The 25,913-nt window shown below is 39.1% G+C and overlaps 2 protein-coding genes across 2 annotated transcripts; one reads left to right on the forward strand and one right to left on the reverse strand.

The window, feature by feature from the left end:
* The first annotated feature begins 7,816 nt into the window (after window positions 1-7,816).
* LOC139951443 (uncharacterized) lies at window positions 7,817-13,385 on the forward strand. Its single transcript, XM_071950347.1, has 4 exons — window positions 7,817-8,122; window positions 10,387-10,579; window positions 11,056-11,142; window positions 12,011-13,385. The coding sequence occupies exons 2-4, from the start codon at window positions 10,408-10,410 to the stop codon at window positions 12,043-12,045; spliced, it is 294 nt and encodes a 97-aa protein (XP_071806448.1). The 5' UTR covers window positions 7,817-8,122; window positions 10,387-10,407; the 3' UTR covers window positions 12,046-13,385.
* Window positions 13,386-14,970: 1,585 nt separating this feature from the next.
* LOC139951861 (uncharacterized) lies at window positions 14,971-21,650 on the reverse strand. The gene is made up of 6 exons (XM_071950928.1): window positions 21,324-21,650; window positions 17,543-17,678; window positions 16,679-17,197; window positions 16,253-16,422; window positions 15,782-15,947; window positions 14,971-15,113 (listed from the first exon to the last, which is right to left on the reverse strand). Exons 1-6 carry the CDS (start codon window positions 21,648-21,650, stop codon window positions 14,971-14,973), a joined length of 1,461 nt encoding a protein of 486 aa, XP_071807029.1.
* Window positions 21,651-25,913: the final 4,263 nt, after the last annotated feature.

A 25,913-nucleotide genomic window follows, 5' to 3' on the forward strand; every position in this document is an offset into this window, starting at 1 on the left:
TCGCTGTGTCTAGATTAAAATGGTCATTTTATACCATACACGAACCAATAAACCAAATGGGTCGTCGTTTGGTGTGCACTGATTTCCCTTGACGTGTGTATTAATTCTCTTTCCGGAATCCAATCACTGCCTTTTAGTTTGATTCATTAATCATTAACGATATTTTATTTTGGAAAATTAATATCTTCATCATCAACCTGATTATTTTATAGTTGAATATCCTTTTAAGCATATCCCTTTGTTTTGCAGATTTAATGACCCGTGCTAATTAAAGCTGGGTTGGTGCTTGCTTTTTAACTAATTGGTTGTCTCTTTGTAAGGATAATGAAGATGTCATACAACTCGTATTGTATCGCTTGGCTAGTCAAGTATGAGAGGCTCGCCCCTTCCTGCTTGGGGCACGACAAGCCCACTTGTACTACCCACTCTTTCCTTTTATTGTTAGATCGCGGTATTGACTTAGGGAAACCATTGACAAGATCGTAGTATTTGGTGTTTGTGTTTAATATTCTGGCAAATATTGAGAAAACACGGGCTGGTTCTGAGTTGTTTCCGCTTGTGTTTTCTCTTTCTAAGAATCGTTAATTTGACGTCATATCTTCTAAATAAATAAGATCCACGCGAATCTTGTTTTCTTTATCCAGAATGCAAAGCGCACATGTATTAAAAAGGAAACGGTCTTTTTAAAAACTTAACTGAAGTCTGATTACTGAAGAGGCAAGAAGTTCTTTGAGTATAACCTTATTTATCTTATATTCAAAGGCTGTATTACGTGAGACTGACTGTGGAAGCTTTACATAATTTGTGGACCTGCTGCGTACTGAAGGGACTTGAAACACTATAATTGACTTACGCACGTCCGCACACGCACTCACAGCTCTGTGCTGCAGTCACTATGTGAACATTAAACTGTTCGGTGAAATAAATGAAAATCCTGTTTACCAAACTGTATTTAAAGTAGACTGTGCTTAATTTATATATACCTCATTGGAAGAATATTCCTTTTAGAAAATCGCACAGAGGGACTTCGAACATATTGCAACACTTCACATCTTATAATAAGACATTTGCGTGTAATGTTTTGAATATTGTCTGGTACAAAGACGTGCTTGATCACAAGTTGCCACTTAAGTTTAAATTCCTCAAGACAGTTGCATGATTCGAGGCAAGCTTTTGCTTTATTACGTAAGAGAGGGTGTACACGACTCTGAATGGTACAAGGGCTTGCTCATCTGGAGCATCTGGAGGTAGCTATACAAAAGCTTGCCCCGAACCATCAGACATGGCAACTATCTTGATAGTCTGTGGAATCAGAAAGTCATGGTACCAGACACTATTCAAATATAACACGCAAACAGCTTATTGGAAGTCCAGTGGTGTACACCGGTTCTTATTTTTGACACCGCATAGACAAGTTAGCGTGATGAACCATTTAAATATTGATGCCTTGCCATCGTAATTAGAGCGCAAATGATAGTGTGTGATCCATCAGTGTACGATTCTTATCACTCAACATCATGTGTTTACCTCATTCTATTTCATTTATAAAAGAATTATGGCTGTAAAGCCAAGGAAAGAATCCTTAAATTCTATAGCCAAGGCCCCATGGAGATAAGACAATAAGGACGTTTGAGTGTTAGCTGTGGGAGGAAAACCACAGAAGATTTTTCCAGGTAAAACCCACTCAGACTCCCCAATCCATGTTTCTGCAAGCAATACTATTATGTGGTTAGTAAGTTTGTATGCTTAGTATACATGCTTCATGAGATTGGACACCGATGGTCTGAATGTTGTGCTAAGCATGCTCGAAAGATGTGCCATGTGTACTTCTTTTCCGGGTTGTGCCCAAACGTGTTAGTGCATGGTTGTATCACTGATCACTCCTCTATACACGACATGTGCTCTAATTAAAGGCAGTGGACACTATTGGTAATCGCAAAGACTAGTCTTCACAGTTGGTCTATCTCAACATATGCATAAAATAACAAACCTGTGAAAATTTGAGCTCAATCGTTCATCGAACTTGCGAGATAATAATGAAAGAAAAAACACCCCTGTCACACTAAGTTGTATGCATTTAGATGGTTGATTTCGAGACCAAGTTCTAAATCTGAGGTCTCGAAATCAAATTCGTGGAAAATAAATTCTTTCTCGAAAACTAACGTACTTCAGAGGGAGCCGTTTCTCACAATGTCTTACACCATCAACCTCTCCCCATTACTCGTCACCAAGTAAGGTATTATGCTAATAATTATTTTGAGTAATTACCAATAGTGCCCACTGCCTTTAAGAGAATGGAGTTTTAAACACCGTGCCCCCAGAGGAAAACCCCCAAAGTTGGTGTACTGGAACAACCCATAATGAAGGTTTGAATAATTCACATTAGAGAAGCTACATGGACGTGTCTCCGTGCCGTAGAAGATGTAATGACAGATCCAACCATTCAAGTTATATAGTGTTTTCTTAAGACTCTGTCGCATCTTCGATTTCCCGAAGGAGGAGATCTCGTCTCAAGAAACTGTCTCGCTTCGCAGGTTTCTCTCCCTCTGCGGATATTCATAGTTTCTGGTAAATGAAGCAACAGACGCCTCAAACACACGAATTACTGTCGCTCTGAAGCCTAGATAAAAGGTCCCAAGTCAGAAGGCAACACAAATACAGAGCTATGCAAATTGCACCACACCCACTCTAAGACAGCTTTTAAGAAAGTACAGCAATACAAGAAGATGCAATAATTGGCCTGGATTTGCTCAGTAGATTACAACGGTTTATCACAAATTTAGAGTTCCAATAATCCATAAATCAATGGAAGCCAAAACGTTTTTGCAAGATAGGCCTTCCCGGATCTATAATAAAAACAGTTCAAATTACATTGAGGGGGAAGGATGAATGCCCTTTTCAGTTTTCACACTTCATAAATAATCCCCATGAAACAAACTCTAGGGTTCCTATAAGAGCTTTTACCCCACTACAACCCCGGAGAACGTTCACACTAAACACGTTTAGAACTCCCCCGGGTTACTGTTTTTCCCCGGGGAAATACACGGTCGCTTCACACTAACCACTTGCAATCAAACCATAAGAAATGCGCTGAACGAATAATGTGACTTCAATTGGGAGTAAAAAGTTCATTAAAAAATGGTTCCAAAGCGCATGCATTCAGACATAACCACAAAGCTTTTAGTTATGTTTTTATCCTTTAGGTTAGAATCCTTTGTATGCATATATTTTTCCCTGTAAAGGTCAACAGTATCACAACAAACACATGCTCTCGACTCCAAATTTGGCTTTCCAATACTTCATTCATAAAAAGGAAATGCTTTGTTCATTACAGAACCGCCATCTTTGTTAATCAAACTCTCTCGCCAGACGAGTCAACAAGACTGTCACTTGCCGAAGCGAGTACTGGTTGCTTTATTGGCTCACAATGTAGTCTCAATGAAGGTTCGCAAATACGAGTCAGAAAGAGTGGATGGATGGATGATGGACGACTCTGAAATAAATTGAAGTCTCATGAAGATCTACACAATGATGCAAGTAACAAAGCTATTTGTCAGTGGAATCATCTGTCAGCCTTTTAGAAGACAATATATTTCACTATTTCATCAATGCCATTTTACGAAACATTCTAAAGGCTGTGTCACATGAAGTAATTAGCAACCAATTCTCAAGAAAATAAAAAACAACTTTTGAATAACAACTTCTTGGCTGATGGGGGCGAGATAACGTCGGGAATTAATTTGTTTAAATATACTCGGTTATTGATATTCCAATTATGATTGACGGAATCTTTTCGTGTAGAATGGGCCTATAGTAAATACAAGCCTTTAACTTTCTCGAAAACATAAATTTAAAAGACTGTAGCTATTTAAAGGAACACGTTGCATTGGATCGGACGAGTTGGTCTATAATAAGCGTTTGTAACCGGCTTTTTATATAAAATGCATGGTTGGAAAGATGTTTTCAAAGTAGAATACATTGATGCACACAAATTTGCCTCGAAATTGCGTGGTTTTCCTTTTACTGTGCAAACCAACACGGTCGGCCATTTATGGGAGTCAAAAATTTGACTACCATAAATGGCCGAACGTGTTAGTCGATGAGGTAAAAGGAAACCCGTGCAATTTCGAGGCATGTTTGTGTGGATCAATGTATTCTACTTTCACAACATCTTTCTACCCATATGCATTTTATAACAAACGGTTACAAACGCTTTTCGAAGACCAAATCGACCGATCCAGGGCAACGTGCTCCTTTAAATTTTGATTTACATTTTGGGGTAAAATCGGCTAAATCAAACCTAGCATCTTAGCTTTCAGCGTTACGAGAATCAACCAAAAATTTCCAAAGCAAAGCGTGCGACTGAAAACTGTATGGTAGGGCCATAGATTGCTGATTTGTATACAAAATTTTAAAGAGAGATGCAATAAAAATCACACCAACTTGGCTTATAACTTTCTAATTACGAACTGGGAGTGAAGTTGGTATATAAACAAAAAGTATTCGTAACATATCTCGTTCGTGTCGTGAATCTGTGGTTAATAATGCATACAGCCAGATTTCAGTGCCATGGTAGTGTAACTTACTTAATGAGCAATGGGGAGGGGGAGCGGGCAGTCATCTAACAATGACCCCCCTTCGTTGGAAGTAAAAATAGCCATAAGGACGTCAACAGTGGGTATTTACGTAGAAACCATACAGCATTGACCGCCCACTTCATACTACGCTTGTACAGTCTTGCATATCAAATACAACGCCAATAAGTGCCACAATAATAGTCTACGTATTCCATACCTACTGATGCGTACGTAAACATTCAGTAGCCTCGTCTTATGTTTACCTGTAAGAATTCTTAATAAAGACTCATCTAGAAGTACGTCAGCAGATGGTGCTTTAAGATTACTGAAGACTTGTCTATAATTAACACTCATTGAAACAAAGACTTCACACGTGGTAGAAGCCGCCAACGTCTAATTGTAATTACTTTAATTATGAGAATAATAACACTGTTCTTTAATTGGATACCAATTAAGTCTTATGTTCTAAAACATCGTAACACTACATGTACCACGGCTATGAAACTTTACGAAGTGTAACCGGTTTTAATTCGAGTTTGAATCCATCATTTTGGTGTTCATTAATTAGGTCATTGTCATGATTAAAGATGGCGGCCATGCATCAGTAAGGCTCGCGCACGGCTAAGCAATATGCAGCAGCCTGTGAAGGATGGGATCTATACGTCTTACAATGTACAGTACTGTTGTAATCGTGGTAGTCAGACACACAGTACAAACACCTTTATGTCGTGGTGTTTATTACTTAGTCTTCTAAGTATGTGTTCAGATGAGAGGTTTGATATTAAAATAAAATTGAAGGGACTGGCAGGGCGTGAATTTCACTCATACACGCTCGCTTTGCTGAAATGAAGAACGAAGAGCCACCCCTATAGGTTTTGTCCAATTACTGCATCTTATTTAGAAGCCTGGTGCAAGTTTAATTCCCTCCACCCTACAATCTACTGTTTTAAGAGGAATATCAATATCAACTTATACTGGTTTGTTTTCATTTACAACATAAACCGCATTGTCTTTTTCTCCCATCTTTGTATTGCTCAATTTACGTCTGTCCGGCAGCCTCAGTTCTCATTGCAATTGGAAAACAACAACAACTTTAACCAGCACTTTACATTCATACGAACTTAAGCCATTTCCACACTACTCTATTCCCGGGGTTGCCCCAGGGGGTAACCGCTGGCCTTTTTTGCAGTACACCACCAGGGTTTTACCCCCGGTCTGCCCGGTCTTCCTCCAGTCTGCCCTGGCAAATGGGCATACCCCGGGGACTAGCAAACCCTGCTCCGGAGTAGGTAAAACCCCGGGGTAGTCTGGAATTGTGCAACCATCAGAATCCCGTCGGAGGAGGGAGACAGTGTGAAAGTGCACCGGAGCCTACCGTGGGATAAGTTCCGGGCATCTCTAGAGCCAAACACGGGGGTAAGGGATACAGTGTGAACATGACTTTAAAGACAGTGGACACTATTGGTAAATTGTGATGAAGACCAGTCTTCTTACTTGGTGTATCTCAACATATGCATAAAATAACAAACCTGTGAAAATTTGAGCTCAATTGGTTGTCGAAGTTGCGAGATTTGAACGAAAAAATACCCTTGTCACACGAAGTTGTGTGCTTTCAGATGCTCGAGTTCGATCGGACCTCAAAATCTAATTCTGAGGTCTCGAAATCAAATTCGTGGATAATTACTTTTTCCCTCGAAAAAGACGTTACTTCAGAGGGAGCCGTTTCTCATAATGTTTTATACTATCAAACTCTCCCCATTACTCGTTACCAAGTGAGTTTTATGCTAATAATTTTTTTGAGTAATTACCAATAGTGTCCACTGCCTTTAAGTTAAGTTTTTTCCGATTGCATAATTCGCAATTGACGCAGTATTAAAAGTCAACCACCAATGCTTAAAGACACTACGGCATAAATGTGGACGTCATCCTTCATTATTCACCCACACAGCTAGGCCTACGTGGTACCACAGTTGATTAGAGATCGTGTAGGTGGTTTGACTACTACCAGTAGCACTAAACAAGACGCGCCACTTTCACAGTGTGAGTGTAATTATTTAATGGTTGGCGCATCAGCAGGGGTTTATTAAGGTGACGCTAACCGGAAATAGAAGTGGTTTTGGCAACACGGCTCGCAGGTTTGGCTTCAAAAGCTTTACCAGAAGGGGCAGGGGGCTCAGAACCCTTCCCCAAACCCCAAATGAGATCGACTAAATAGTCAAATGAATAGTTCGGTTCTTTAATTAGCCCCTTTCAAATTGTGTCTTTGCCCCCACTCTACCGCTCTCATACATTTTTTTATTTTTCTTAGAAAAAAAGAAGAAAAAAAAGTATTGTTGTGTCACTGAAAGGCTTAATCCTCCCAGCGTTTTGCAAAGTGCATTTTTTTTCCATTTTCGTAAACAAGTCTCTGGTTGCGCGGTTTAGTTCATTGCTTCATTCTTAGCCATTTCTGGATCATTTGGGCAAACCCTGGGTCAAACTGACACAGAAAGTGGTCAGGCCCTACACATAACCCGGAAATGGGTCATTTCTGACCCGGGGTTTGTGCAGGAGGAAACAGTGTAACAAGTAGACCTGAACCCACTTCCGGGTTCTGATGAACGGATTCGGGGACCACAATGACCGTAAATCGGAGTCATAAACGTATTCCTGAGCAACTTGACCCTTCCGGGACACGATGACCCGAAATTGGGGCTGACCATAAAGGGAAGAAACATTCCTCCATGGTCTGACTCACTTAGACCCGGATATGGGTCACTTCTAACCCGGGACTTTGTTAAGTGTAATGTCAACCTCATATGGTAGGTCCATACACAGTATATCAAAACGTTTCACAGTCATCGAAATGTTCTTTTTTTATCAGGTTTTTTTCTTACTTATTGATCTGTTGATTCAACCAAAAAGAATAAAGTCACAATAAAAAAATATACGTTATTTACACCAAATTAAACCCTAAAGAAATCCAGGATTACTGTTTGAATGGAAATAACAGAAGTTTGAATTAATCGAAATCCCATCCCAAGTTCACTGAACTTGTGTAATGACTCCTCAACCCACTGACACCTTCGAAATCATTTCGTCGAAGCCTTTCTTTTAATATCGACGAGTAGGGAGTGATGCAACCAGTAGTAGCCATAGCGGATTAAAAAGCAATTTCACTAATGGTTGAATACTTGTTACGCGGCTGCGCATCCGTGCGTAGTGCGCACAGCTCAGACCTATAACAACACTACAACCAGCGCGCCTCAAGACGTAACAAATGATGCGTTAAGAGCAATAAGACGTTTAGAAGTAGGCGGCAAACTCCCCTGTCTATTCAAACACCTGTCGACGATCTCGCCTCCATTACCAATTCTTCAAATCAAAAGGGAGTTTGGAGAAAAGGCGCCTACTGAAAAATCACAAAGTTAGAGTTTCGGATTGAGGGATATAAGACGCTGGTTTAGAGTTTGACGGTCAGTTTACGAGAGGACAGCGCAAGAGAAAGTTCACGTTTGATTTTTCATAGCGATTTGAGAAATCTGGTCAGTGCGGCTTCGCAAAAGGTAAGGGTACTCTTAGAGGTTATACAGGATTCGTAGAGCAGGCAAATCATTATAGTTGCATACAATGTTCATGTTTTGAGGGATCAAGCATTTAACTGTGTACATGGGTTTAATCCGTTGTTGTTTGAGTCAGGAGAAAATAGTGAGTAATCATCTCATTGTCAGCATTGCCATCAACATTTTGGAATAAAGCTGTTGCGTTTTTTTTTTTTTTTTTTTTTTTTTCAGTTTTCAAATGCTGTTTTGCCGAATTTTAAATTTAATTTCAGAGGAAAATATTTACCGAAAAAAAAGGGAAAATCTTGTGGCCGCTTTGGGGTGTTTTGGTGCAATACAAGCATCTATATGTACACAATTCAAGACTCGGAGAAGTGCATTTTTGTTTCCAGAATCCCATTGTCATTTGGGTCGTGGCTGAGTGGGCAAGTGCACTGGACTCGAGCTCTGGTGTTTCTGATCAGCAGAGTTTGGTTTCGAGTCCCGGTCTTGACACTTGTGTTCGGTTGGGTGCGTGCATTGTCAACCATGCCAGAAAACACCAAGACGAACCATTTTTTTTAAACTTACCGAGTTCTTTAACGCTTATTTCACAACACACGGGACCTACGGCTTTATTTCCCATCATTTCCCAAAGGACGAAGCAATAATGGATAAAGTGTCTTGCTTTGAAGACACCTGCGCTTTTAGCCCGTGATTTTATTCAAGCAGGATTTTATCTCAAGGATACAATGGAAATAAGCCGAAAATATTGTGTGTTTTGGGGGTAATCCTTGGATAATTTTGTGCAGTCCTTTTTTTCTTGCGTTCTTTTTGGTTTATCATATCTCATTGTCAATTCTCATTGTGTATGTTTTTGGCATGTTTTTATCCAAATAAATTCGATCTATCAATCAATCAATTCTTGTAACACCAAAAATTATGTCAATGTTTCTTTTTTCCTCTCTACATCAAAAGTTGTATTTCTGATAATAATTACTAGAAATCATCCGCAAATAATTCAAACTTAGTGAGGAAGATTGGGGTCGAGTTGGCTCAGTGGTTTGTTACTCTGTCTTCCACCTCTGTAGACCCCGGTTCGAATCCCACCTCAGCCTCGCACGTGGATTGAGTTGTCAGTCCCTACCTGATTGTGAGGGGCGTCCCCATATTTGTTTTCCCATAAGTATAGTATCCCTCACAAATTTCCCCATCAGTGTCGCCTCTTCTCCAATCAAATGAAGTAAATCCAAGATTATTAATTTTCCAAGGATGCCGAAGAAATCAAAGTTTTTTTTTGCGGATCCCGTAAATTACAAAGCCACATTGACTTCATTCTGTCTCATACAGTACACATGACTTCACCACACTCACAAACAAAGAAGTCTAGCATCCGACTGTCACTTCATTAATCCATCTTAGAATTAGAGTTTCTAATCAGGACACGGCTGATGATACTTCCCCCAGACTAAAAAGAAAACCTGTTGGAGAAACTAATTAAGTGGTTTTTCCTCCAAACTAATACGCAGTGTGGTTTGATTGGTCATCCATCAACTAGTGCAATTTATTCTGGCACTGCCGCTAGCTAATTAGTCATCGGCTACGGGAGCCAAGCTTTAATGTTAAAGACAGTGGTAAGAGCCGACTCAGATCTGACTCCCAAGTGGCAATTAGCTATGCTCCTCCCCTCCGAGTCAGTATGAGCCACGATCTTGTCAAGTGAATGGTTCTGACCAAATTTTAAGGCCAGTTTGACTTGGATTTGCGTCCCTGGTGAGAAACAGGGAGGAACAGAACAATCTTGTAGTACGCCTCACACAAAATGGCCAATTGAAATTTTGCAGTTAATCTGCACTCCATAATCTTCCAAGTCTGATTTGACCCGTCCTTTATGGGTCTGGCTAATTTCTGAGGCTGGTTATAAATCGGATTCTGAGTCGGTATCCATTTTATTATTTTTTTTGACACAAATTCCGGGTAAAACTTTGTGTCCATCTTGGTAACTTGATTTCATTTTTCAATGTACTCGATTTGAGAATAAAAAAATTATGCATTGCGGTATCTTTATTAAGGTGGTACTTGTGTGTTTGGGCTATCAATCAAACTTTTCTTCGATTATTACTAACGTTGTGTTTACTACTGTGGTTTGGGCTAAATATTATGGGTTCTTTTTTAATTGCAAGGGTCAAATGTTCCACAGTCGGTTTACTATACCAAGACTGAAACATTTTAACCTTTCCATCTGAAGTCCTGTAAAACAGTTATTTTCATTCTCTATAAACGTACAGATACACATACACAGAATCAAGATGGCGTCTAAAACTCTGCTCACAGTATTTGCAGTTGCTATGGTGATCTCATTAGCGTCAGCTTTTTTGGATGACGACGACGATGACGTAGATTTCTTGACACCATTAGAGGAGGAGCTCGCAAAGAGAGATTTTAATGACTTCCTAAGCTTGGAAAAGAGATCGTACCCAAGTAAGTATAAAACATAAAGATGTAATAATTTGAACGCTATAGACCCAACCTCCACCGCTGAGGTCAAACAGTGTTAATGTGCACATACGCACCGCGCACACCTCTCAGCCAATGGGAAGTCTTCATTGACCCCAGTGAGGGTGCAGTCGGTCGGCATGTGACGTCAAGCAAGGTATAAACAATGTGCGATAAGCACTATACGCGCTTAGTGTTTTCCCGAGTCCTGGGTTAGGAAGCAACACAATATTCACAGGCATAAAACTTGGTGAGGTTTCGACTCCTCGACTCCCGGGTTCTATAACAAAGAAAATGTATACCCAATTCCCAAGACGTTTGTGATAGCTGTTTTAGAATTCATGCCGAAAGGGGCGCAATTACAACGGGCATACGCACACACAATGCCGGTCACGGACGTCTCGAGCCGAGAATACTCACTTAATAAATGTTATCATTGTTTTTTTGGTGTCTTTGTTTAGAATGCAGACATTGGTTTACAAAGGCCCTCTGTCGGTGTGATGACACATATGACAAATACGACGAACGAAGATACACATGTTTTGGAAGTAAGTGTTGGATCTCCTTTTTATTGAACACTCTCCCTCTTCACATTGTGCTACAATTGTGCTACCATCATCCTTAGGGGTTGGCAGTGTGCGGCTTGGCGGCTTCGGAAGGAAGAGTAGCAACACATTTAACACATGTCGTAGCCGTAGCTGCAGCCGCCAACTCGGGTACTATGCGTCATATAGAGGGAGCCCTCATTGTTAAAAATATGTAACACGATGTCACCTTCATAATTATAAATCCCTGTTTGACCCATTGTGGGATCATTTTGACACAGACTCCGCGTCAAACTGCCTAGTCTTGTTTCAATACTCTCCCCTCAAATTGTTATGCATTAAAGACACTTGACACTATTGCAAATTGTCAAAATCCATTCTTCTCACTTGGTGTATCTCAATGCATTAGACAACAAACCTGTGAAAATTTAAGCTTGATTGTTCGTCGGAGTTGCGTGATAATTATGAAGGAAAAAAAAAACCCTTGTCACACGAAGTTGTGTGCTTTCAAATGCTTGATTTCGAGACCTCAAATTCTAAAATTGAGGTCTCGAAATCAAATTCGTGGAAAATTGCTTCTTTCTCGAAAACTATGTCTCTTCAGAGGGAGCCGTTTCTCACAATGTTTGTACTATCAACCTCTCCCCATTATTACTCGTTACCAAGTGAGGTTTCGTGCTAATAATTATTTTGAGTAATTACCAATTGTGTCCACTGCCTTTATTAACTGGATCGCTTTGGATTATCTAGAGGGAAATTAAGTGTGGAACAAAGTGTATCCCCAATTTAATAGTTTGGAAAAGTGCCTTACCGGACATTCATAAAAAATACTAACATTTCAACAAATTTTGTTTCTTTCTTTCCCGCCCAGGAAGCCGAGGCTACAACGACATGCCATTCGCTTGAACGTCTCTTCTTCTGCACCGTCTCAAGTCTTTTTCTTTAATTGATGAATCTTTATGTAACTTCTGTGTATCACTGGTCTTGTAAATTGTTAATGAACCCAATTTTCTTAGTTCCAAGCATTTTGAGTTTCAATTATTATGATACAATTTTTGCCATTGAAACACATTTACTTCTTATGGTCCACAAAGCTACCCTTTTGTTAATCCAAGCCGTGTCTTGTAGAAAACAAGATTACTTTGTTTAAATTTGTGGAAACGTTTTGTCACGCTAGATGGCAGCAGACATTGGAACTACACATTATTCACGAAAATGTGCACATGACGTGCATGACGCGTCATGACGTAAACATGCCGCGTTTGTTATGCCACCTAGCGTCGCGAAGTGTCCATTGACAATAAGGTGTAAGTCTTACTTTGATGCCCATTATAGATATTCATTGGTTTTGATTATTGTGTGTGTGATTGCTGTCAGGACGCCAATACCACCTACTTTTTCTAGTTAATTATTATTCACCTTGTATTTACATCGTCACAGCCGAGAGTTTTTTCCGATCTTGATTGGCAAAAGTACAAGCGGTGTCATAGGGAAATATGTTCCCCTGAGATTCTGTTAGAGCGCTATTAGAAGACGTTTGTACACAGTTCACTGTATTGGGGTTGGGGTGGTCTCCTTCGACAATGGGTTTTATTGAAAAAAATAAATACAACAAATTATCATTTAAGTTTAATGCTATTATATCACCCGTAATTAGAAAAATTTAACTTCTTCAACTAGTGATGCTTAAACAAATAGCTAATCGACCCTAGTAGAGTCCTTCTCGGGGGCTAAAATCATAGAGGTTAATGCTTAACTACAGAATGACTTGTTCCACGAGTACTCCTTCTGTCAAATTTTATTTTTAATATCCTGAATGAAATAGTTTTTATTATTGATGTGAAGTCATGAGAAAACTGTGTAACTGTGTTTTTGTTTTTTATTCCATCAAATCCTCGGTGCTAATTCTCTATGAGGAAAAAGACAATAATATTTTAGATATTTTATTGCAATATTTCAGAATTACCCGGATTCGCGGGGCCTGACCCTTTTCTGAATCAGTATAACCCGGACTCTGTGTCAAAATTCCCCCTAAAGGTTTAAAATGGTGCCGAACTGGATTTGAAATCCTATTCGTAACCGTTTTCCGGGCTTATACCGCACGGACACGGATTCTGATCAATTTGCGTAACACTGCCGTAAGGTAACCATGATTTCACATGACAATCATTAATACAAATCCAAGCTGTTTGAGTTGCTAGAAGTTTCAAGTTAAAACTATTCTCTCGTTTTATATTGTTCGATTTGAAAATAAAAGTACTGAAATTGACTTTCGATGATTGTTTTTGTACTTTATTTCCTTTAGAAATTACCAATTTGTTAATAAGACTTATTGAACATTATGAATCAAGTTCAATTTAGATTGTACTCCCTTCCTTAAAATTGAAGTTAAAGTTGAACATTGCAATTACGAAAAAACATGACAACAGTTACTGACGACTTGAAGTATTGATCCATGACAGAAATTCAGTAAGACTAGTCTCCTAATTACAAAGCATCTTCATTGGATTCGACCAATCGCCCAACAACGTGGGCGGGGTATAAAAAGGGGGTCTCTTACACGGTGCTTTATAAATATTTTTACTGTTATCATGACTATTTAAACATAAAAAGGTGAATAGCTGAGCAGAAGCGAATTTGTTTAAAGTGGAGGTCGAATATAAACCAAGTTTACCTTAATCCGGCGACGACTCCAATTAACTCCAGATGAGAGACAAACACACATATACCACATATCCATAGATCTTCAACTCCCTGGGCATCTTCTCTTATAATAGAGCTATCAGCTCTAAGAGGTTCTTAAGAAACAGTTCCAGGTCGATGTCTCTTGAAGCTTGGCTGGACGGGAAACTCGCTGAGAGTGGCTGCTGGGGCTGCCCGAAGTAGCTCCCCGTCTTGCTACACCGTCTGCCTGCCGGACGCTGGGTCTGTCGGGTTCCGTCTGGAACAATGTGTTCGGCTTTGAGGTCGTGAAGTTGTACACTGCAGTCTATTGCGAATTACCACAGAGCTCTCTCCGGCTGGAAACTGCTTTAAAAGTCTATGTTTGAACCGGAGACCTCAAGATAATGTGTAACTAAACAGTTATTTTAAATGTCGCGTTGATTGTAGGCTACTATATTGTAAAGCATCTGGCCATGACAAAATGCCCAGCTGTGGTGATGCTGGATGCACCCCAACAAATACAAATCGTTGAACCACTTTTCTACATTCTTCATTACGTAATCCACATGCCTTTCCTACTGTTGTCTGTCCTTTATTGTATGCAATACTCGTTCATTACAGGAAAATAAAATCATTCCCAAGTTTGATGGAGGCTTGGAATGTTTCGCTGCGGGCAGTATGGTTTCACAAACGCCAGCGTGTGCTGCAGCAAGCATTTTGAATAAAATAACCAAACAGGGAACAATCTTTTCCAATGCATTGACTTTTTTATTAGGAACACTCAAGAAAATCCGTAGTAACATCAAGTGCCTTGAAACTCTACAATAGTGCAAACTTTGCGTTCAGTTAAATGAAGTAGAAGTCGCCTAAAATAGCACAAGGAAATAATATCTATACAAAATCCTTGCAAGTTAACGTTTTCAAAGAAACGGAAGCACAGCACACTTTTCATCTTAAAGTAAACCTGTATGGGAAGTAATAAAAAAGGAGATAAAAATCATTCATAACTTGTACCATCTAACCACTTCCATAACCGTGCCATGGTGATGCCACAGATTACAAACACTGTTACGTCACCGGACTAAATTGTTGAGGTATTTATTTATTTACAAATAATTTCTGTAGCCATTATATTCCTATGGCCCATTTCGTTGATTAAACCCTTATTTAGTGAGATGCACCTGTGAGATGCACCTTTGATCTGCAAGCTATGGTATCCTGTCTCCCTTGGTGTGTCTTTGAATGGGATTTGAGGTTACAGACCAGAGCAAAGCGTTTACCGCACTGTACACATACATGCGGTTTCTCACCTATTTGACAAAAAAAGAAAATCATAATTATTTGATTTTGTTTGAGCAGGCTAAACTAATATGGATTTAGGAAGGTAAAACATATTGCCATTAGCTGAAGGCAGTTATATAGAGCACAATATAATTAACATTATCCGAAAAGCATACGGGTGTGTCCCCGGAGATTATATCCCCCATAGAGAGAAATCTAGCATGGGCTGGTGAAGGATCATTCAAAACAGAGCGCTATTATTAGAAGTAGTTTACATCATGTGACCCATTTCTCGTCATTTTGATGCGGGTGGGGGTCAACTTCCATTGCTAGGTGGCTGCAGACTTACCAAATAAAGCATTGTTCTCAGCAATGTCCACATGCTCAGAACTACGTAAAGGAAATAATATACCTGGTTAAGGCCCGGACACACAGGCCTCGATAACGAGAACGAAAACGATAACGATAAAAATGCACGCCCTCGATTGGTTGAATGAGCGTGGGCGTATTCTGCGTGGAGCAATTCAACCAATCGCGAGCGTGCATTTTTTTCATCGTTCTCGTTTTCGTTCTCGTTATCGGGGCCTGTGTGAGCGGACCTTAAGTCTACCGCCACCTAGCGTTCAAAAGTCTCCCATTCTGCCTCCTCGGGAGTTTTTTTTTTTTAGACAGTAGGTAGGGAAATACAAGTACATACCTGTATGGAGCATGATGTGGTTTTTCAGGTTGGTATGTTTGCTGAATCCACGGTTACAAAGATGACATTTGAACGGCCAGGAACCGTTGTGGACGAACATGTGACTTCGTAGATCCCCTGGGGTGGGGAAGGACTTGCAACACATCGTACATTTATGCGGTTTGTCCTGGTGTAATCAAATTGATATAAGAAAAATAACAGGAATAAAAGAAGACGTCCTGTTACTTAATTTCACAGAAGAAAAAACATATCATGACATAGGCAGGAATAGAACACATAGGCAGGAATAGAACACATAGAATATTCACGTTTGCTCTATTTGAAAATACATTGCAGCTGATAATTATTTCTACTTTGTGCCTTCTGCTCAAAATAATGCTTGGCCGCAACATTCTTCTTACTAAAACTGGTGTAAGTGTTTGTGTCATTAAAGTCACTACAACAATGACGTCATCTGAGTTTGTGACGTACCTTTCTATGCGTCATGCGGTGATAGTAGAGATTGGAGCTGGCTGTGAACCTCTTGCCGCATATCCCACATACATGAGGTTTCTCTCCTGAGTGAATACGGCAATGAGTAATGAGGGAGCTGGACGTACTGAAAGCTTTACCACACACTGTGCAACCATGAGGCTTCTCACCTAGTCCAAATAAAAAAATGGTAGAAATGGAAAGAAAATCTGTCTCAATATTAATGGACCTTTTGCATTGACATCATACAGCCGCCATCTTAGAATTGATGAAACAATGGAAACGCACAGATTTGTAATGTGACGGCGCACATGATTGACCAATGAACAACGTCCTTTTGACTTCTAGGCGAGGGCGCCCTACTCAAATGACGTCATGCGCATACGGTCTATTGAAATACAAAAAAATGGTCAGAGTTTAGTATACCTGTATGTGTTCTCGTATGACGTCTTAGCAATGATGGTCTGTCAAATGCCTTCCCGCATACTTGGCACGGCAGTGACGTCCTCTCCTTGCCCTTACGAGGTGACGTCCATAATGGTATCTCCTTCATCAATGAGGTACCTATTGGTGTCAATGGGGTAGGCCTACCCATTGGTGTCAATGAGGTACCCATTTGCGTCAATGATGTACCCATTGATATCGACGAGGTACCCAGTGGTGGTGTCAATGAGGTACCCGGTGGTGTCAATGAGGTACCCAGTGGTGTCAATGAGGTACCCATTGATGTACCAGCCTGAAGGAGCCCAAGAGCCGCCAAGCCCCCCGGTGATTTGGAGTCTTTTATTGGTGCAGGCTTTCCAGTCGAGTTGGTAGACATCAATGTACCATGCGCATTTGTATTTGTAGTGAGTATTCTACGAATGCTGTGGTCCGTAACTTGGAAGAATGCAACCAATTCCGTGCAAGCTGAGATGAACTGGGTCACCTCAAACACTGGCTTCCCTGCCCGAACAAACACCAAATTGGATGTCATCAAAGTTTTAATGTGATTTACGAATGTTTAGTTTTTGGTTCTAGTGTGACATTGTTTATACAAAAGCATGTTGACTAAACACTGAATTAGACAAGTATTATTTGGCATTAACGAAAGATTTAATTCAGTTTTAACTCGGATTTATTATGCGCCAGGATGACACAATTTTATAGGTCATTTGACACAGTCCCGGGTCACACTGACCCAGAAATGGATCAGAGGCACCACGAATCATAAGGATCCGGATCAATTTTGATCATGGAGTTTGCAGAGTGTTAAAGGAAATTTTTGAGTTTTCTAAAGCACAAAAATACCTTCTGCTTTGTAGACCACAATATTCGCCTGGCTTCTATGAATCGTTGATTGAAGGAAACACACCCAGTTACAATGGCGCTCAGGTTTCGTACCATCATGACGTACCTCTTCGTAGCATCCGAAGTTACGCCAAACCTGCAATGGATTAAATGGGCATGTTGCTTTGGAAAGCGAACTTTGGATAAAAGTGTCTGTTGTGAAATGTTGTTTGAACAACAAAGGACTTTTTAAAAATAGAATATTGTAATGATTCGCACATATACTCCTCGAAATTTTGATGTTTTACTTCTTCGTAAAGTAACACGTTGGCATAATCCTGCGGGATCAAATATTTGGATCTATAAAATAGCATAGTTATAAATAATTGTGCATAATCCACAAAAAATCAAGTCATAATGTTACTACAAACCTATTGTAAACAAAAGACAGAATCATACTGCACCAAATCACACCCAATGCATGTCATTAATCACCAATAGTGCAAACTGGTAGCCGCTTTCACTTATAGCTGACAGGAGGGGGTGCATGTGGAACTCCTTTTCTCTCTTTGATAAATTAATCATCAAATTGAGGGCATGTTTACAATGTCCAACACTGTATTACCCTCCGGTTAGTGTTGACCTATGACCCCTAGAAGCGCAATATTGAGATTATCTGTTTATATTGTAAGGGTATATGTACACAGAGTGCCTTTTGATTTGGCAGGTTCTGCGTTTAAGTCTGCTTGGGTGGGATTCTCACAGCGAGTCACTGGACGTTAAAATGTGATGTTTTGCTTTCTCATGTTAGATTATTGTAATATCAATTAACAAACCACAGAGGAAGCTGAATTGCCAACAAGATTAATTAGATTGGGTTTGAACAAAGAAACATTGACTGGAGCGGAACTTGAACCGACGACCTCTGAGTTAACGTGCTGGCGCTCCAACAACTGAGCTATCCAGCACTCTGTGGGCGGTCTTCCTATTAGTAAAAGAACTAAGTTTGTAATTTGTATAAAAAACAAGCAAAGCTAATGATTGGTGCACAGGAAAATAAAGGGAAATATTTTTGTATAACAGATAGGCCTACCAATCGTATACGGTTTAACTTCGCTGCAGACTTTGCAGTAATCACTGTAGCAAAATTGATTGAATTCGAGGTCAGATAAGGTGCCCGGAAATGATCTTTTCATGACATAGTTTAGATAGTTGGTACAATCCATATTGCAAGTAAAACAAACACTCCACCGTCATCATCACAATCACCCCAAGTAGCTTAGCACTTAAAGGCACTGGACACTATTGGTAATTGTCAAAGACCAGTCTTCTCACTTGGTGTATCTCAACATATACATAAAATGACAAACCTGTGAAAATTGTGACTCAATGGTCGTCGAAGTTGCGAGAGAATAATGGATGGAAAAACACCATTGTCGCACAAGTTGTGTGCCTTAAGATCATTGAATTCGACACCTCAGCTGGGGTCTCTTATTAAATTCGAATACTTTAGTGAGGTGCTTTCTTAAACACTATATAAACGTTACTTCATCGTTTCTCACAATGTTTTATACTCATCAACAGCTCTCTCCATTGCTCGTTACCAAGTAAGTTTTATGCTAAACATTATTTTGAGATTATCAATAGTGTCCAGTGCCTTTAAGACACCACAGCCAAGCCCCTCCATAAACACACTCCTCAAGTCAACACTAAGTGTTTACCATTGCTTTGCTCCCTTCGTTTTAACAGGGTGGTGTATATTTTAGTAGGTCGGGAAACCGCCGCAGATTGTGAAACTTGATGATGGTTAGTGTCAGAAAATTTTCCTAGAGAACTTTACATATTGAGGAAACAAATCCACTAGTAGCTTTTCAGATATTTCATACTGTGGTAATTACCAACACTTACGAACAAATTGACTTGTACATCTTCAAAGATGATCTGCCAAAAAATAGTTAATGACTTGATGTAGCGACCCTAGTAAAGTCTTTCACGCAGGCTAAAATGACAACACAATACAACACACATGAACAGGTATTTAAAGACCCTGGACACCAGTGGTAAAAATTGTCAAAAACCAGTCTTCTCACTCGGTGTATCTCAACATATTTTATGCATAAAATAACAAACCTGTAAAAATTTGAGCTCAATTGGTCGTCGAAGTTGCGAGGTAACAATGAAAGAAAAAAACACCTTGTCACACGAATTGTGTGCTTTCAGATGCATTCTACATCTGATGAGGTCTCGAAATCAAATTCGCGGAAAATGACTTCTCTCTCCAAAACTACGTCACTTCAGAGGGAGCCGTTCCTCACAATGTTTTATACTATGAACCGCTCCCCTTTACTTGTTACCAAGTAAGGTTTTATGCTAATAAATATTTTGAGTAATGACCAATAGTGTCCACTGCCTTTAAAGTCAAACATAATCAATTAAATGAAAATACATGAATAGTGAGAGAGAGTGCAAGGAGATTAGTGAGACGCTCTCCAAATGCGATACCAAATCAACAGGTTCAGTTTATTCAAAGATTCTTGTGAGCGTCTCTTCAAAGAAAAAGTTACCGCCTAAAACCTTGGGGCATTTTGTTGCATAAACTTTCTTATTCTAACGAGATAAACACCATTGAATAAGCTCTCTCTGTCTTGTGGTGGTTCTGAAAAGAACGGGTGGTCTTTAAAAACGACGTTTCGATCACGAATGCTCTCAGCTGATCGTCATCGAGAAAAGTATCCATACTGGACTTTGTATAGGGCACGCATAATACACATTGAATTAGAATGAGTATTCAACCCAAGTTGAAACAATTTGTCAAAGCGAAAACAAGTGAAATATAAACTTCAGAAAAATCATATCACAACTTAACATTCCACGTCAGACCTTAGGCACATTTTGTGCTTTTTTTCTTGAAAGGATCAGAACAGGCTAAATTTATCGCTACGTTTTTTTAATAAACGTTCTCGGATATGAAACAACTGGTTTGCTTTGTCAAGTTCTTTCAAGCATGTCTGTATTTAATAGCTATAAACCTAAAATAAAATGATTCACTGACAATTTTAAGTGTCAGAAAGATTTCAAACTAATAGGGAGTCTTTAGTATTCTCTTTAATATTTCGTTGATGTAGATTGGTGGCCTTGAGGACTACAAAACTTATACTTTCTTCATAAACAATTAACAAATTCTTAAAGAAATGTTACAGAATTGGTAAGAAACAAAAATCGTGAAGATCACAGATTTACATAAAACTTACACGGTCTAATGATGATAGTAGAAAACATCCCTTGAAATATTTGGCATCGATGCAATGCAAAATTTGTAATCGGTTTTTCATTATTCTCTCGAGACCCAGATGACCGATCAATCTCAAACTTCTACAGGTTTGTCAGTTTATGTATATGGTGGATTACATAAAGCGCTTATACACTGCCAGCAACTTTTGTTAGCAAAAACCAAAACTGTAATGTTCCTTTAAGTCGCTATTAATGACATTAATACGCCCAAGATAACAAGTTATGAATATGTTAAGAAAAGTTAAATAGAAGTGGATAATTCCATAATAATACAAAATAATTGTGACATAATTATTTTGAGTTAGCAAAACAAAAGGCGAAATTAAACGTGCACAAAAAGCTCTTTTCATTGTGCTCCTTAATTGGGTTCATGTAATAGTGCATAATGAATGTTTAATGACAATTTTTATATTCGTTTGCAAAATAGCTTTCTTTTTTACTTCTACATGCAAACATCTACGTTATTTAGGTCCACTATTTGTTCGAGTGTTAAATTCGGAAATATCCCTACCTGAGGATGTTGCCCATTACCAACCACTCTTGCTCGCGGAGCAACAACTACCGAGCCTTGTAGAGCATCAAAGCGTGTTCCAGTGCAGAGGGGTACCGTGGTCCAGACGCTCAAACCCCACGACTGCTTCGGCTGCAGGCCTGGTTCCTTCATTTCCTTCTCGGTCCCTTGTACAAACCGGCCCATGCGAAGGCAAAACTCGCTCGGTACACATACGTAAGTGTCCATTCTCGACCCAACCGGCCGGCCACTGCACTGTGCCAGGTTAAGAAAGTTGAGTTTCACTTCAAAGTGTGGCCCCGTGGTTTGTAGAGAATGCTTGTGCATCCGTATTCCATAAAATAATGAAATACCTTTGGAAGTCGCAATATTTATAAACAAAAAAATGCCGGACCATTCCCTTTGAATTACTGGCACTGGGGTACCTAAGTGTCAATGTACTATGAAGAAGAAAAAAATCTAAAGTTTTTGAAACAATTTTGGTTTGCGGTATAACACCATGTGTGTCTACTTGCCAGGTAGATTTTGTTCTTTCAATTGTTGAAATGTTAAGGACAATGTGTAAGATTGGTAAAGACAAATCCATTCGGGGATGGTTCTCTCTCTATGGTTCTCTGTACAAGTTTATTTTACGTCCGCCAATGGACATTCTCTACAAAATGATCAGGGCCCAATTTCATAAAGCCTGTAAGCACAAAAACTACTAAGCACAGGAAAATCTTGCTTAGCAAAAACAGGTCACCAGCCAACATTCCATAAAGTTAAGACTGTTGCGACTGGTGCCCCACTCATTTTGTGCTTAGAAGAGAAATTTGTCAAGCAGTATTTTCTGCCTACTAGCTTTATGAAAATGGGCCCTTGACGCAACTGTAAACACTTATTCACGTCACGTGATGAAAAGTGAGAAATTTCTTTATATTATTCAGGGAGGCTTGAATCCTTTATTCTGATTGGTCAATCCATAGCAACAAGGAGTGTGATTTAAACTTATAGTATAATAACTAGTAATCCAAACGCGTTTCTCTTAGTACAGTTATTTAATAGACTATTTATTATGAGTGGAAGGGAAGAGATTTTAGTAATTAAGGATAAATTCATTCAAATGTACATTTCAAAGATGGCAAGTAAAGATTAAAATTTCAATAAAGTAATACAGTTCCTAAGAGAATTAACATTAAATGCTATTAAATAAAATTACGTAATGACATTGATACAAATATTGGTTATGAACCTGTCCAATTTCAACGGTAAAATGCTCCGGACATTTTTTTTTTGTAAAAAAAATAAAGATGAATTAAAATAATTAAAACATACAAAACAAAGATTGAATTGTCAACATAATCGGAATAATATTCAATTCACTACTCTTTCCCCAATTCCAGGCTCTACATGCAAATTGCTGACTGTGCAAAGGCGAATAGTGCACGAATTAGTTGTGTACTTAGCGAGTTTGAGTAAACTAAGTAGGATTTGAAACTTTGCAAGGTGGAAGTACGATAAGGAAAGTAGGATTTGAAACTTTGCATGGTGGAGATAAGATATAGAAGAGTTTGCGGTAACACCATGTAATAACAATCTCTAAATGAGTTGGGGTGGTTCTGAAAAGAACCGTTGGGTTAACTCGACGTTTCGATCAGTATGCTCTGATCGTCTTCATTCTCCAGAAGACGATCAGAGCATACTGATCGAAACGTCGAGTTAACCCAACGGTTCTTTTCAGAACCACCCCAACTCATTTAGAGATTGTTATTACATGGTGTTACCGCAAACTCTTCTATACGATAAGGAAAGGTTTGCAGTAACACCAATGACTATCTCTAAATGAGTTGGTGTGGTTCTGAAAAGAACCGTTGATTACTCGGCGTTTCGATCAGTATGCTTTGATCCTCTGATCGAAACGTCAAGTTGAAACCAACCGTTATTTTCAGAACCACCCCAACTCATTTAAAGATAGTCATAACATGGTGTTAAGGCAAACATTTCCTTATTGAGAAAACCAATAAATTTTTACCCAGGGTTTGTCCTTGCATGCTAAAGGGAATAGTTAAAACTAATTAATCAAATATCCCATAGGAAGAACAGCGGAGTGTAATGAGGATTTTATCCAAGTTCTTCTGACAAACCAGAAGTTCCTACTTTGTAAATTTACAGTGAAAATGGAATTGAATGTGATGTATATTCAAAACTAACCACATCAACAATTAATATTGCTGAAAGGTACATACATTATAGTGGTATTTAAATTCATTTATGAATACATAAAACTATTTTGGCTTTGATTGTTCAAAATTTAAAATCACAATTTTTATTGTTATTTGGAACAGATCCAACCGAATTTTTAAAATCCTATATTGACAGGGGAAATTATATAGGCCCTAAGCCTTTAACTTCTATTATATTTAATAATATTATTCAATTCATTATTACATTTCTTTTAAACTATACTGGGAGTTTTCTGAACGCTATGGGCAACAGACTTATCAGTTAATTTACAAAACTATGGATGCGTCCGATTAGCTTCCCTGGGTCGGCCCCGATCTGCCCCCTGTACCTTTGAATGGCTTTGCCGCAGCCCCAAGTGCCCTGCTTGTGGAACGGTCACTTGGGGCTGGCCCGAGGTGCATGACGATTAGCTCTTGTCAGGGGCTCACATGAGTGAGCACCGCAGGGTCGACCCAGGGAAGCTAATCGAACGCACCCATTGAACGATGGATAAACATGTGCCTGGTATGTGCCGCTACCCAGCATCCAGAAACAATTCTACTGTACAGTTTAATACATACAACATGCAAAAATATGGTTTATTATTTACAGGTTTGCCTTATTCCCGATGACTCAGTCAGTTTGGCATTTTCATTTACTGCAACTATGTATGAAAATATTCCATAAACACAGCACAATAAACTAGGATTTTAGTTTTAACATTTTTGATAAAAAACGAGACACTTTTTGAGGAGTCCATGGTTTTATTATAAGAAATAAGTAAAACAAATTTAAAACTACATAAGCCTAAACTGAGCCAATAACAATAACAAACAACTTAACCATCTAGGCGCCTCCGTTTAGGGACCGGGACCGAGAATGCCTCTATTAGAGTCAAGAAACATCCGGATTCTGTTTTGGGCTGAGAACCGTCCGAACTCTGTTTCATGACTGGGACCGGGTTTGGAGAAGTTACCATCATCCCAAACCAAACAAACTTCTTTATAAACAAATCTACATGATCTATGTTTTTGTTGCAACGTATTAGAAGCACCTGTCAATGGTTTCAGAATATTCAAGTTATGCGATGCCCATATTGAACATTCTAGAATTCTCGCAATATAAATAAATCAATTTATTTTGTTTAATTAAATTGAAAAAAAAAAAAAAAGTTAACTCAAGGGTTAAAAATTGTTTTGTTTAAGTAAATATAGCTTCTAGTGTTTATGTATAAACCCTGGGAAAAGGGTAATCATGCAAAAATACATCTTCTACAAATCTACTTCTAGATACATGTAGTAACAAAGTTTTTTAAATGTCTTTTGACGGAAGGAATAGAAACCACATTTCTAATTATCATTTAAAAAACTAAATATTTCCAAATAAATAAAGCTAAAAATGCACCATAAGTTGATGAATTATGTAATAAATCTAAACTTTTAAGAATTAAATTCTAGTTTCTTTGTGTGATGTGCTTATGAATTAAATGGGTGGTCTTTGTGCATTCTAGATGAGTAACAATTACAAATCTCTTTAAAATGCTGTTTGGGTGGGTTTTTTTCCAAAAAAAGAAATTGTTTCTCGCAGTAGCTGCTGAAGGCCCCAAACACCTTGTAAACCATTAGAAGGTGCTACATCAATCTGTCTCATAATAACAATTATATGTCTGTTCACCCGGTTGAAAAACACACATTGAGCGCTTTGATACAACCCAAGGGGATGTGATAAAGTGCTAGAAGAAACACACATTGAGCGCTTTGATACAACCCAAGGGGATGTGATAAAGCACTAGAAGAAACACACATTGAGCGCTTTGATACAACCCAAGGGGTGTGATAAAGCACTAGAAGAAACACACATTGAGCGCTTTGATACAACCCAAGGGGTGTGATAAAGCGCTAGAAGAAACACACATTGAGCGCTTTGATACAACCCAAGGGGTGTGATAAAGCACTAGAAGAAACACACATTGAGCGCTTTGACACAACCCAAGGGGTGTGATAAAGCACTAGAAGAAACACACATTGAGCGCTTTGATACAACCCAAGGGGTGTGATAAAGCACTAGAAGAAACACACATTGAGCGCTTTGATACAACCCAAGGGGTGTGATAAAGCGCTAGAAGAAACACACATTGAGCGCTTTGATACAACCCAAGGGATGTGATAAAGCACTAGAAGAAACACACATTGAGCGCTTTGATACAACCCAAGGGGTGTGATAAAGCGCTAGAAGAAACACACATTGAGCGCTTTGATACAACCCAAGGGGTGTGATAAAGCACTAGAAGAAACACACATTGAGCGCTTTGATACAACCCAAGGGGTGTGATAAAGCGCTAGAAGAAACACACATTGAGCGCTTTGATACAACCCAAGGGGTGTGATA

Source organism: Asterias amurensis, chromosome 19, assembly GCF_032118995.1.
Source record: "Asterias amurensis chromosome 19, ASM3211899v1".
In the NCBI taxonomy this organism is placed as follows: domain Eukaryota; kingdom Metazoa; phylum Echinodermata; class Asteroidea; order Forcipulatida; family Asteriidae; genus Asterias; species Asterias amurensis.

Excerpts from the sequence above, each read along its gene's own strand:
- LOC139951443 (XM_071950347.1), top strand. The coding sequence starts at position 10,408 with ATGGCGTCTAAAACTCTGCTCACAGTATTTGCAGTTGCTATGGTGATC. Across the intron at positions 10,580-11,055 it reads GGAAAAGAGATCGTACCCAA|AATGCAGACATTGGTTTACA; the intron begins GTAAGTATAAAA and ends GTCTTTGTTTAG. Across the intron at positions 11,143-12,010 it reads AAGATACACATGTTTTGGAA|GAAGCCGAGGCTACAACGAC; the intron begins GTAAGTGTTGGA and ends TTTCCCGCCCAG.
- LOC139951861 (XM_071950928.1), bottom strand. The coding sequence starts at position 21,650 with ATGCACAAGCATTCTCTACAAACCACGGGGCCACACTTTGAAGTGAAA. Across the intron at positions 15,948-16,252 it reads ACCGCATGACGCATAGAAAG|GACAAACCGCATAAATGTAC; the intron begins GTACGTCACAAA and ends TGATTACACCAG. Across the intron at positions 15,114-15,781 it reads CCACATCATGCTCCATACAG|GTGAGAAACCGCATGTATGT; the intron begins GTATGTACTTGT and ends TTTGTCAAATAG.